Below are 11,788 nucleotides of genomic sequence, written 5' to 3' on the forward strand. Positions count from 1 at the left end.
CAAACCAATTCTAAATTAACAATAATGTCTTTATTTTGACTTGTCAAATCAGAACCCAACTGTCTATATAAATGTTTAATTTATAATAAATGAGAAAATTGCTCAAATTTGATCTTGGAATTAACATGATCATGACTCGTTGGGCTTTATCAAAAATCCAGCTTTATTTGCATGGTCCCAGACTAAAGGTCCCAGGTTTGAGCCTTAAATGATAATAAATTGGCCTAACTGTTTTGCTTTGAGGTGCACACCAGTAATGTATTTATTGAAGGCGTTTTATTAAAAGCGACGTAAATATCAATTTCTTTAAGCAAAACCTAGTCTGTAAAACCGGGCCTAAATCTTAACATTTCACAAACGGGCTCAATCACAACAACTGCACAGGAATTAAGATTTAGATTTTGGAAAAACACTGCAGAAAACCTACAAGTTCTGTACCATGCTATCTGGATGTATGAACATCAAGAGACATCAACAAAAAAACATACACTTTTAAATGTGACAGAGTACGTTTATTTACGAAGTCTGCTGTGTTAAGCAGTAAGTCAGGCAGCACTTCCCGCAGTAATGACGATCGAAATGGCTGGCCATAAACACTCCGGCACCGCACTCATCTGCTGGACACTCACGCCTCAGACGGTGGATCTTACCGTTCTCATCCACCTTAAGTAAAGAATGACAAGTCCGTGTAAACGTCATCCTGATGCTGAGAGTCCAACAGTAACGGATAAACAAATCTCATTTATGAGCGACCTACCTTGTAGTATTTCAGCACAGCGAGCTTGACCTTCTTTCTCTTGTGCTTGTTCTTCTTGGGAGTTGTGTAGGACTTCTTCTTCCTCTTCTTAGCACCACCGCGCAGTCTCAGCACGAGATGTAAAGTGGATTCCTGGATGAACAAACACAATGGGACCAAAAATACATTACATTTGACAAATCGGATAAGCGTCCATTATATGAAGGGCTTGTAAAACATAAGACGACATATATCATTGTTTCTATTGACTGACCTTCTGAATGTTGTAATCAGACAGGGTGCGTCCGTCTTCCAACTGTTTTCCAGCAAAGATCAACCTCTGTTGGTCAGGAGGGATGCCTGCAACGAGGACAATAAACACTTAACGGTTTTCTTAACAGATCTACAATATCCTTAATAAACCTAACAACTTACCTTCTTTGTCCTGGATCTTGGCCTTGACATTTTCAATAGTATCAGAAGGCTCAACCTACAATATCAGATGAAATCTAGTTTAGATGAACATAATGTCTTAAAGTCCATATCTATATACTTTTACTAAGGATTGTCATTATATAATAAGGATAGGGATTTTACAGGCTGCATGTTGGTTTAAAAGTTCACAGGAATCATAGATCATCCATGTCTGGGGTCAAGTAAAATTTAAACAAAACATTAATCCATGAAATGTGATTTAATTTTAAATCATCTAGTTAAAGATTTGCTAAATCGCCTCGTTTAATTGTTTCATTGAGTATTAGCACATTGTCGGTTTTAATAAAAAAAACTACACTATGTACATTGTTATCATTTCTTTAAGTTCATAAAGGAGAAAACGTATATGCAACTTTGTAGTAATGCCGTATATTTAATGTCAATACAAATTGCTACCACGATGCAATATTATATTACCCTGAATGTATCGTCACGAACATTAAATGTTAATAATAAAATGTTAAATTGTGCTCATATCTCACAATTTTAGGCTAGGCACATGACTCGCCAGACGAATTATTCAGCGTTTCGTTTAAGCACAATAGTTCACATAACGCATACTACTTCATTAAATTTATTCATAAGGACTTAATCACATATTGTAAAAATATGTGACCCAACATGACCAAATATGAACATAAACTCAATCTATGTGTGCGATCGAGCCATGCCGCGAGCCGTTCAGTCTCACCTCAAGGGTGATGGTTTTACCCGTAAGGGTTTTCACGAAGATCTGCATCTTGATGTCCAATCCACCTGTGCATAAAAGAAATATGAACGTTTCTGGGAGAACTTTAGATGAGTATTTGTGCAAACAATCGATTTATTTCGTTATTATTCGTTCGTATCAGTAACTCACCACCAACGCTTAGATGGCGGAAACCGAAAAGGGTCCTTCTCTAGGCGCAACGTGCTCTTCAGCGTCCGGAAGTTGTCCGGCGTACTGCCTGAAATAAAATGCCCAAATGTATATCGGATTTTTAAATAAGGTTAATTTAATGCCTCATCTGTTATCTGAAAGGCTTTTGATAATTTTACGGTGTCGAAAAATTTACATGTTATGTACTGTCCTGATAAACACGCATTCGCCCGTAAGGAAGATAATGTTTTTTATCATAATTAGTATTATTCTTACAAATATCTCGTATGGTTGTTTAATATTCAAATTATTTTATTCCCTTTTTTCCACCGCGCAGTTGGTTTTCTCACTGTTATGAGAAAATAGTTCGATCGCTTTCTCCTAAACATCGCTGTGAAACGTAACAGATTCCACGTGACAATGCTTTCCTTCCGCCCTTCAGAAAATGATCTATAAAATAATTGACAAGTTAATAATTACGCTGAGGATGTAATAATTTGATTTAAAATAGCCATTGAATTAAAACTACACCTTGAAGATTTAAATTCGAAGATTTGTTATTTAGTTCTCCGGCTACACATCGGTTTCATATGAATGCATGATTATGTCGCCCTCGTGTGTTTGTGTTCTAAACTGCAGCTACGCGTTTATGCGCAGTGCATTATGTGACATGCTGTCATGGCGGCGCCCTTACAGCAGAATGACATCTGATTTAGGGTTTAATTTCCCTTCTGTTGATGTCTTCTTCTTCGTTATTTTGCCTTCCATGATGCTGCGTTGAAACAAACACAGTGAATATCGGCTCGAGCGCATTTAATAATTGTTTTTAGTAAGTAGGAAATATAATATGCATGGAAATCATCATGTTCTAACGTTAGTGCGTCTGAGATACTGCAGTGCAATGTATTGTTTATAGTTTTGAGGGTCTGTTTAAGTGTCGTTTAAAAAGTATTTGTCTGTTTTTCAGCATTTCCTATTAATTTGGTTATTCTTTAAACCATTGAATTATGATGACTGAAGTTTATAAGCAATTGTAGTTGTCATCTACACTACTATGATTCTATTTACAATCTAAAATGTTACGTTTTTGAAAGAGACTTTGTAAAAACTTCACGTAGTGTCTGAACTAATAAACTCAAGTCTTTTATCAGTTAAGTTGCAATGAAGCGGATTTCATCCTTGATCGGCAGGACCGCGTCATCATGTTGGCATCATGGAGGCCCAAGTCTTACCTCATTGCCCATCTGGTCCCCTGGACCACCATACACCTGTCCTCAAGTCAGGCACCTGGCGGCCAAACAGGTGAGATGTGCTTCACATTCCTGATCATATTACAGACCGTATTACCTTGTCTTCGTGTATCGAGTTGAATGTCTGTGTTTTTCCTGTTGTAGAATAAAGGCAATTTCAAAGGTCAGAAGATCTTAAAGCCAGTGAAACTAGAAAAACAACAGAAACAGGAGGTGGAGATCAAACAGAGGATGACAGTCTATGAACTCGCTAAAGCCATGAATAAAGACATCGGTGAGCGGTCTCATCCAGATAGCCCAGGGATGCCCTAGTGGCACTAATTTTCAAAAACATTTGCTAATATATTATTATACTAAACCTGCCTATTTTTAACTTTCCAACGTTTTTCCTTCTGCCATGTCTTTGATTTGTGAAATCTCCCTCATTAGATCATGTATATGAGGCTCTGCTCAACACTGAAGTAGATATAGATGAGCTGGAGCCTGACACAGTGCTGGAGGAGAAATGGATTAAAGAGGCAGTGAAGAGATCTGGAATGAAACACAAATGGGCCAAACTAGTGGAAACCAAAGTCAGAGAAAACAAAGACACACAGAGACGGTACGGAGGATTATAATGAAATTAATTGTTTTCAAAATTGGAAAGAAACATTTTAGTATTTGAGAAGAATGTAAAGTTAAAATAATAAATAGATATCTGCACAATTTTAAATGTAAGAAAATGTGTGACAACTCGGAATTAGTTAAGAAAAGAAAATGCTAAATTTAGGTGTTTTCGCTTGTGGTCTTAGGTTTAGGCCCTAACTACCTAACAGAGCTTCTATCACACTACAAGCCATCACGCTCTCTAAGATCTCCAAACTCTGGACTTTTGATAACATCTAGAATAACTAAATCCACCAAAGGGTGTCGAGCTTTCTCATACGTAGCACCTAAACTCTGGAATAGCCTTCCCGACTCAGACAAACTCACCCAATTTAAATCTAGATTAAGGACACATCTTTTCAGCCAAGCATTCACTTAAATTGTAAAATATGCTAAATAAACCACCGGGAGACTGCTGACATTAGATATTATTATTATTATTATCATTTAGAATAATTTAACTTATTATATGAAACACCATGTAGTGTGTTTTGCCTTTTTTGTGTTTTTCGGTTTCTATTTTCCCCTGTAAAGCTGCTTTGGAACAATGCACATTGTGAAAAGCGCTATATAAATAAAATAATATTGAATTGTATATAATATGATGCATTCTTCGCCCATTTCTCTGGCTTATAAACTGTATGAATTGCTGTTTTCAGACATCCCCCTGATCCTGCTCACTTGGTCGCCCGACCTCCGGTGGTTACCATCATGGGTCACGTTGACCACGGTAAGACCACCCTGCTGGACAGTCTGAGGAAGAGCCAGATCGTTGCTCAGGAGGCGGGGGGCATCACGCAACACATCGGGGCTTTTCGGGGTAACGAAACTCTCAACAAATCTACAAAGGAAACTACATTCAAAACTACTTTTGTGGCAATTCGTGAGTCTGTCTCTATCTTCAGTTCAGCTTCCCTCAGGCGAGAAGATCACCTTTCTGGACACGCCCGGTCACGCTGCGTTTTCTGCCATGCGGGCACGCGGAGCCATGGTTACGGATATAGTCATCCTAGTCGTTGCCGCTGACGACGGAGTGATGAAACAGACGATCGAATCCATTCAGCATGCCAAAAAAGCCAAAGGTATCACTCAATTTAAAAATGATAATGAAATGACAGTAATATATGACGTAATCAGGTTATATGTTTATTCATAACTGACTGATGTAATCCAGCTGGATTCACAGTTGTGTGTCAGTGGTATTGATTCTCTGTGAATGGGATTTTTCCTGCAGTTCCGATTATCGTGGCTGTGAATAAATGTGATAAACCTCAGGCCGACCCCCATCTTGTGAAGGATGAGCTGTTAGCACATGATGTGGTCTGTGAGGAGTTCGGTGGGGAAATCCAGGCCATCCATGTATCTGCGTTAAAGGTACAGCGACCCAGATGAATTTAGACAATGCAAATACAAAAATGTTACAGGTATAAGGTCATAAGTGGTATTTCTAATAAGACAAAACAAGTATTGTCTCCTTGAGTGATTCAGGTAGTCCGAGTTGGTTTTGGGCACGAGTCAATCAATGTTACTGTCATAAATATGTCGTTCATTTATCATTTAAATGAATTTCTCTGCAGGGGGATAATTTATTGGAGCTGGCTGAAGCAACTGTTACTCTGGCGGAGGTCCTGGAGCTGAAGGGAGACCCCACAGGTCTGGTCGAGGGGACGGTCATTGAGAGCCGAACCGACAAAGGCAAAGGGTGAGTATCCTTATCATAAGAGACACTGCTATGGCTTCTTCTGAGGAAAGTTTGAACATTTTAAAGATGTTCTTAGTCGAAATAAGATTTCACTCAGCACTTTCCAGGATAGCTGAGGATCTGATGCTCTGAAAATCATAAATTCAACTTTGTGAGTATCTGTTGCTGCCCATCTTGGCCAGGACACTTCTGGGAAAAAAATATTTTCAATCTCAGTTTTACTTTTCCAGCTTAAATGAAAGTTAATAAAATGATAATATAAGGTGAAATTCATGAGACAAAAAACATGCTTGATAAGACAACCAGCCTGTTTCAAGTTCATAATTCAAACACTTTTACAGGGGTGTTATGATATATCATGACACAAACTATTGAGACAAAAAACATGTATTGTGGAGCTAAAGCAGTATTTTTTCACAATATGTTGTCTGTTTAATCCTATTGTTTGAGCTGCAAACATGTGACCTGCTTCATCCTATTCATATTCATACACAGATTTGATTTTCATTCATTTACGACAGAATGTTGAGTTAAACATTCAATGTAATCAATTCTGTTGTATTTTGTACTTTATCAAATCGTGAATTAAGTGTGTTGTTACTCATTCACATCACCAATTGCTCCTTGACAGGTCCGTTACCACGGCGATCATCCAGCGTGGCACTCTGAGGAAGGGCTGTACGCTGGTGGCCGGCAAGTGTTGGGCTAAAGTACGCTTTATGTTTGATGAATATAATCAGTCTTTGACTGAGGCCGGACCCAGCATCCCTGTGGAGATCGTGGGATGGAAAGATCTTCCATCTGCTGGTGAGGAGATCCTGGAGGTTGAATCTGAGGTATCTACTAAGCCCTATCCTACAAGTATCTATGTTCCCTGAACTCCAAATATAACGGCACATGAGGTTCTTAAACCAAATTCAGTTTAATCTAACTTTACATAACCATTTCCATCCTCTGTCGAAAATCTCTTTTTGTGTTCCTAGCAAAGGGCTCGTGAGGTGGTGGAATGGCGCACCTACGTGGAGGAACAGGACAAGCTGAAAGACGACCAGCAGGCCATCGAAGCCAAGCAGAAGCAGCACCAGGATGTCTATAAGAAGGAGCGAGAGAGCACCGCCCATCTCACCTGGAGACAGAGAAGAGCTGCCATGTACCGGGCCAACAAACACAAGCTCACCCACAGGGTCAGCGAGAAGACTGAGACGGAGGAACTCGTGCTGCCCGTCATCATCAAAGGTGAACCGCTGGAGCCTTCATCTCATCAGTCCTGTCTTTATTCATCTTGAAGTCATGACGGGTAAAGACATTGACATCCTGTGCTTGTGTGATTTTGCAGGTGATGTCGACGGCTCAGTGGAGGCCATTTTGAACATTCTGGAAAGTTACGATGCCGATGACCAATGTCAGCTGGACGTGGTACATTTCGGTGTGGGAGACATCTCAGAGAGTGACATAAACCTGGCAGAGACGTTCTCAGGTGGGAAAGGATGGCAGGACGAATGTGGCTTTATTTCGATTTTATTTGTCTGTAAGACCTGTGAATAAGATTTCTTCTAATACATTTCAAATAGGGACGCATTAGTCTCGTCAAACCTGGATATTGTTAAAAACTGCATTTTCTTTACCTTGACAATGTAGTCTTAACTGAGATCCAGTATTATTTTATCTCCAGGTACCATATACGGGTTCAACGTAGCTGCAAATAAAGCGGTTCAGCAGATGGCTGCTAAGAAGGGTATTCCCCTGCGATTACACAGAGTCATCTACAAACTCATTGATGAACTGAAAGAAGACCTAAGCAGCAAACTTACCCCAGTCACAGAGGAAAATATCATCGGTGAGTTTATTGCAACAATATCAGATAAAATCAGGAGTCACGGTTGACTGAAAGATTACTCTTGAATATTGGATCTTCTCCTCTTTCTTTAGGTGAGGCTTCTGTTCTGGCTATGTTTGATGTGACTGTGGGAAAGAAGAAAGTTCCAGTGGCTGGTTGTAGAGTGCAGAAGGGACAGCTGGAAAAAAAGATGAAGTTCAGGCTCATACGAGGAAGAGATGTTCTCTGGGAAGGTAAGCCAGCCGTAGGACATGGAAGAAAACTGATAAGTGTTTTGTTTGATGTCATTTTTTGGAAGTTTTTCACATGCCAGTTCTGACCCACTTTCCTCTGTTCCCTCAGGTTGTGTCACCACAATGAAACACCTTAAGGATGATGTACCAATAGTGAAGACGGGCATGGAATGTGGTCTCTCTATTGATGATGAGGACTTTGAATTCAGACCCGGCGATGAAATTGTTTGTTACAATGAATCAGAGACAAAACTAAATATATGTTGGGATCCAGGATTTTAAGCACCAGTGTACAATAACCCACAATCGCTGCTACAAACCAATTCTAAATTAACAATAATGTCTTTATTTTGACTTGTCAAATCAGAACCCAACTGTCTATATAAATGTTTAATTTATAATAAATGAGAAAATTGCTCAAAGTTGATCTCGGAATTAACATGATCATGACTCCTTGGGCTTTTATCAAAAATCCAGCTTTATTTGCACGGTCCCAGACTAAAATGAAGGTTTGAGCCTTAAATGAAAATAAATTGGCCTAACTTTGTTTCGAGGTGCACACCAGTAATGTATTTATTGAAGGCGTTTTATTAAAAGCGACGTAAATATCAATTTCTTCAAGCAAAACCTAGTCTGTAAAACCGGGCCTAAATCTTAACATTTCACAAACGGGCTCAATCACAACAACTGCACAGGAATTAAATAAGATTTAGATTTTGGAAAAACACTGCAGAAAACCTACAAGTTCTGTACCATGCTATCTGGATGTATCAAGAGACATTAACAAAAAAACATACACTTTTAAATGTGACAGAGCACGTTTATTTACGAAGTCTGCTGTGTTAAGCAGTAAGTCAGGCAGCACTTCCCGCAGTAATGACGATCGAAATGGCTGGCCATAAACACTCCGGCACCGCACTCATCTGCTGGACACTCACGCCTCAGACGGTGGATCTTACCGTTCTCATCCACCTTAAGTAAAGAATGACAAGTCCGTGTAAACGTCATCCTGATGCTGAGAGTCCAACAGTAACGGATAAACAAATCTCATTTATGAGCGACCTACCTTGTAGTATTTCAGCACAGCGAGCTTGACCTTCTTTCTCTTGTGCTTGTTCTTCTTGGGAGTTGTGTAGGACTTCTTCTTCCTCTTCTTAGCACCACCGCGCAGTCTCAGCACGAGATGTAAAGTGGATTCCTGGATGAACAAACACAATGGGACCAAAAATACATTACATTTGACAAATCGGATAAGCGTCCATTATATGAAGGGCTTGTAAAACATAAGAGGACATATATCATGGTTTCTATTGACTGACCTTCTGAATGTTGTAATCAGACAGGGTGCGTCCATCTTCCAACTGTTTTCCAGCAAAAATCAACCTCTGTTGGTCAGGAGGGATGCCTGCAACGAGGACAATAAACGCTTAACGGTTTTCTTAACAGATCTACAATATCCTTAATAAACCTAACAAATTACCTTCTTTGTCCTGGATCTTGGCCTTGACATTTTCAATAGTATCAGAAGGCTCAACCTACAATATCAGATGAAATCTAGTTTAGATGAACAATGTCTTAAAGTCCATATCTATATACTTTTACTAAGGATTGTCATTATATAATAAGGATAGGGATTTTACAGGCTGCATGTTGGTTTAAAAGTTCACAGGAATCATAGATCATCCATGTCTGGGGTCAAGTAAAATTTAAACAAAACATTAATCCATGAAATGTGATTTAATTTTAAATCATCTAGTTAAAGATTTGCTAAATCGCCTCGTTTAATTGTTTCATTGAGTATTAGCACATTGTCGGTTTAAATAAAAAAAACTACACTATATACATTGTTATCATTTCTTTAAGTTCATAAAGGAGAAAACGTATATGCAACTTTGTAGTAATGCCGTATATTTAATGCCAATACAAATTGCGACCACGATGCAATATTATATTACTCTGAATGTATCGTCACGAACATTAAATGTTAATAATAAAATGTTAAATTGTGCTCATATCTCACAATTTTAGGCTAGGCACATGACTCGCCAGACGAATTATTCAGCGTTTCGTTTAAGCACAATAGTTCACATAACGCATACTACTTCATTAAATTTATTCATAAGGACTTAAAAATCACTTATATTGTAAAATATGTGACCCAACATGACCAAATATGAACATAAACTCAATCTCTGTGTGCGATCGAGCCATGCCGCGAGCCGTTCAGTCTCACCTCAAGGGTGATGGTTTTACCCGTAAGGGTTTTCACGAAGATCTGCATCTTGATGTCCAATCCACCTGTGCATAAAAGAAATAGGAACGTTTCTGGGAGAACTTAATACGAGTATTTGTGCAAACAATCGATTTATTTCGTTCGTATCAGTAACTCACCATCAGCGCTTAGATTGGCGGAAACCGAAAAGGGTCCTTCTCTAGGCGCAACGTGCTCCGGAAGTTGTCCGGCGTACTGCCTGAAATAAAATGCCCAAATGTATATCGGATTTTTAAATAAGGTTAATTTAATGCCTCATCTGTTATCTGAAAGGCTTTTGATAATTTTACGGTGTCGAAAAATGTATATGTTATGTGCTGTCCTGATAAACACGCATTCGCCCGTAAGGAAGATAATGTTTTTTTATCATAATTAGTATTATTCTTAAAAATGTCTCGTATGGTTGTTTAATATTCAAATTATTTTATTCCATTTTTTAATTGATTTATTTTCATAAATGGAATTTTGTCCACATTTCACAAGTAGATTTCCTATGAGGGATGTTGTGTACACCACCGGGGGCGCTATAACAATAGTCCGGTACACGTATCGAGATGAGAAGAAATGATGTTTCCCCCAAAATCCTTCACTTATTTCAGGTCTGACAAGCACGTGAAAGTTATTTCTTTCTCTATCTTTGTATTACACAGTTCCAGCCCTTGTGGTCTTTGGCTAATTTACCCGGCTCTGTCAGTCCTTGTGTGAATATTGTGTGATCTTGGTTTTGTAACTCTGGGTAACAGAGAAACACACTGAATGCTTCACATAACATTGCACTTATTTCATCCCCTGATACCATTAAAGGAATGAGCAGATGTGGATTTGGAGAAATACATTATGAAAGAGGAAACAAGCTTGAACTCTATGTTCCTCTACAGACATCAGCCACTTGTATGCACACACAGCACAATGTTTAAAAATGCACATGTTGATTATTAACATGCATTTATTTCCATGCATTATTAAGAGCCGTTACTGTTAGTACTGTTCATGTTACGTGATGACGTAGACTGGCTCCTTAAAGAAACCAGAAGCCTAAATGTTATGTGTCAAGGCACGTTGTGTTCCAAAAACAGGGCTGTCTCTGCCTTTGATAAATGCTCAAGGGAAGTTGCAAGTAGATACACAGACCACAGTTATGCAAGGGTGGAGTCCGTGTGTTAAACTGTATTGTAGGAATCACTTTAAAGAGAGAGAGAGAGAGAGAGAGAGAGAGAGAGAGAGAGAAAGAGAGAGAGAGAGAGAAGAGAGAGAGAGAGAGAGAGAGAGAGAGAGAGGGGAGAGAGAGAGAGAGAGAGAGAGAGAGAGAGAGAGAGAGAGAGAGAGAGAGAGAGAGAGAGAGAGAGAGAGCGAGAGAGAGAGAGATAAGATCTAAGTGAGCAGAGGTCTGGCATTATGACAACATTCTTGTGATCAGATGTCTGGTCAGCAAACGGATGAGGCAAGATAATGGAACAATTTACAAGATGGTTTGCATTTTTTTGCTGGGGTGGATGGAATATGCACATTAAAATCAAACAATCAAACAGAATTGATGCACATTTATGGGGTGAGATGGTTTAATGAGGTTTCTTCAATCATCAACAAAACTTCGCTCTCATTAACAAAACTTCGCTCTCATCTGAGAATGTAAGTCCCTAAAAGGAATAGTTCATTTCTCTTTCTCATGTCATTCTACCAAAGTTTTACCAGAGAAGAGAAAACCAGAGAAGGAGAACTGAAAAATCGTAATGTAGAAGAAAAAGACGTGATTTGACTT

The 11,788-nt window shown here is 38.9% G+C and overlaps 3 protein-coding genes across 5 annotated transcripts; 1 reads left to right on the forward strand and 2 right to left on the reverse strand.

Annotated features, from left to right (window-relative positions):
- Positions 1-490: 490 nt before the first annotated feature.
- On the reverse strand, positions 491-2,485 carry LOC306896654 (ubiquitin-ribosomal protein eS31 fusion protein). The gene is made up of 6 exons (XM_079460836.1): positions 2,091-2,485; positions 1,923-1,987; positions 1,172-1,226; positions 1,011-1,096; positions 758-889; positions 491-663 (listed from the first exon to the last, which is right to left on the reverse strand). Exons 2-6 carry the CDS (start codon positions 1,968-1,970, stop codon positions 517-519), a joined length of 468 nt encoding a protein of 155 aa, XP_079316962.1. The 5' UTR covers positions 1,971-1,987; positions 2,091-2,485; the 3' UTR covers positions 491-516.
- Positions 2,486-2,735: 250 nt separating this feature from the next.
- Positions 2,736-8,200, forward strand: mtif2 (mitochondrial translational initiation factor 2). Of its 3 annotated transcripts, none has more exons than XM_079460837.1 (14): positions 2,736-2,919; positions 3,242-3,392; positions 3,485-3,614; positions 3,770-3,941; positions 4,645-4,805; positions 4,891-5,067; positions 5,220-5,359; positions 5,563-5,687; positions 6,319-6,523; positions 6,671-6,923; positions 7,024-7,164; positions 7,360-7,524; positions 7,617-7,757; positions 7,867-8,200. In XM_079460837.1, the coding sequence occupies exons 2-14, from the start codon at positions 3,252-3,254 to the stop codon at positions 8,037-8,039; spliced, it is 2,124 nt and encodes a 707-aa protein (XP_079316963.1). In that variant the 5' UTR covers positions 2,736-2,919; positions 3,242-3,251; the 3' UTR covers positions 8,040-8,200. The 3 variants fall into 3 exon arrangements, with proteins under 3 accessions (XP_079316963.1, XP_079316965.1, XP_079316964.1); XM_079460839.1 differs by having other exon boundaries at positions 2,746-2,919; positions 3,281-3,392; XM_079460838.1 differs by having other exon boundaries at positions 2,746-2,919; positions 3,231-3,392; positions 7,867-8,198.
- A 356-nt stretch (positions 8,201-8,556) lies between these two features.
- On the reverse strand, positions 8,557-10,217 carry rps27a (ribosomal protein S27a). Its single transcript, XM_079460840.1, has 6 exons — positions 10,149-10,217; positions 9,991-10,055; positions 9,238-9,292; positions 9,077-9,162; positions 8,824-8,955; positions 8,557-8,729 (listed from the first exon to the last, which is right to left on the reverse strand). Exons 2-6 carry the CDS (start codon positions 10,036-10,038, stop codon positions 8,583-8,585), a joined length of 468 nt encoding a protein of 155 aa, XP_079316966.1. The 5' UTR covers positions 10,039-10,055; positions 10,149-10,217; the 3' UTR covers positions 8,557-8,582.
- Positions 10,218-11,788: the final 1,571 nt, after the last annotated feature.

The sequence above is a fragment of the Barbatula barbatula genome, assembly GCF_947034865.1.
Source record: "Barbatula barbatula genome assembly, chromosome: 7".
Taxonomy (NCBI): Eukaryota; Metazoa; Chordata; class Actinopteri; order Cypriniformes; family Nemacheilidae; genus Barbatula; species Barbatula barbatula.

Coding starts and splice junctions, on each gene's coding strand:
- LOC306896654 (XM_079460836.1), bottom strand. CDS start 1,970: ATGCAGATCTTCGTGAAAACCCTTACGGGTAAAACCATCACCCTTGAG. Junction 1,227..1,922: donor GTAAAACCATCACCCTTGAG/GTGAGACTGAAC, acceptor CTGATATTGTAG/GTTGAGCCTTCTGATACTAT. Junction 664..757: donor CTGTGCTGAAATACTACAAG/GTAGGTCGCTCA, acceptor TCTTTACTTAAG/GTGGATGAGAACGGTAAGAT.
- mtif2 (XM_079460837.1), top strand. CDS start 3,252: ATGAAGCGGATTTCATCCTTGATCGGCAGGACCGCGTCATCATGTTGG. Junction 6,924..7,023: donor GCTGCCCGTCATCATCAAAG/GTGAACCGCTGG, acceptor GTGATTTTGCAG/GTGATGTCGACGGCTCAGTG. Junction 7,758..7,866: donor AAGAGATGTTCTCTGGGAAG/GTAAGCCAGCCG, acceptor CTGTTCCCTCAG/GTTGTGTCACCACAATGAAA.
- rps27a (XM_079460840.1), bottom strand. CDS start 10,038: ATGCAGATCTTCGTGAAAACCCTTACGGGTAAAACCATCACCCTTGAG. Junction 8,956..9,076: donor CTGATTACAACATTCAGAAG/GTCAGTCAATAG, acceptor TTGTTCATCCAG/GAATCCACTTTACATCTCGT. Junction 8,730..8,823: donor CTGTGCTGAAATACTACAAG/GTAGGTCGCTCA, acceptor TCTTTACTTAAG/GTGGATGAGAACGGTAAGAT.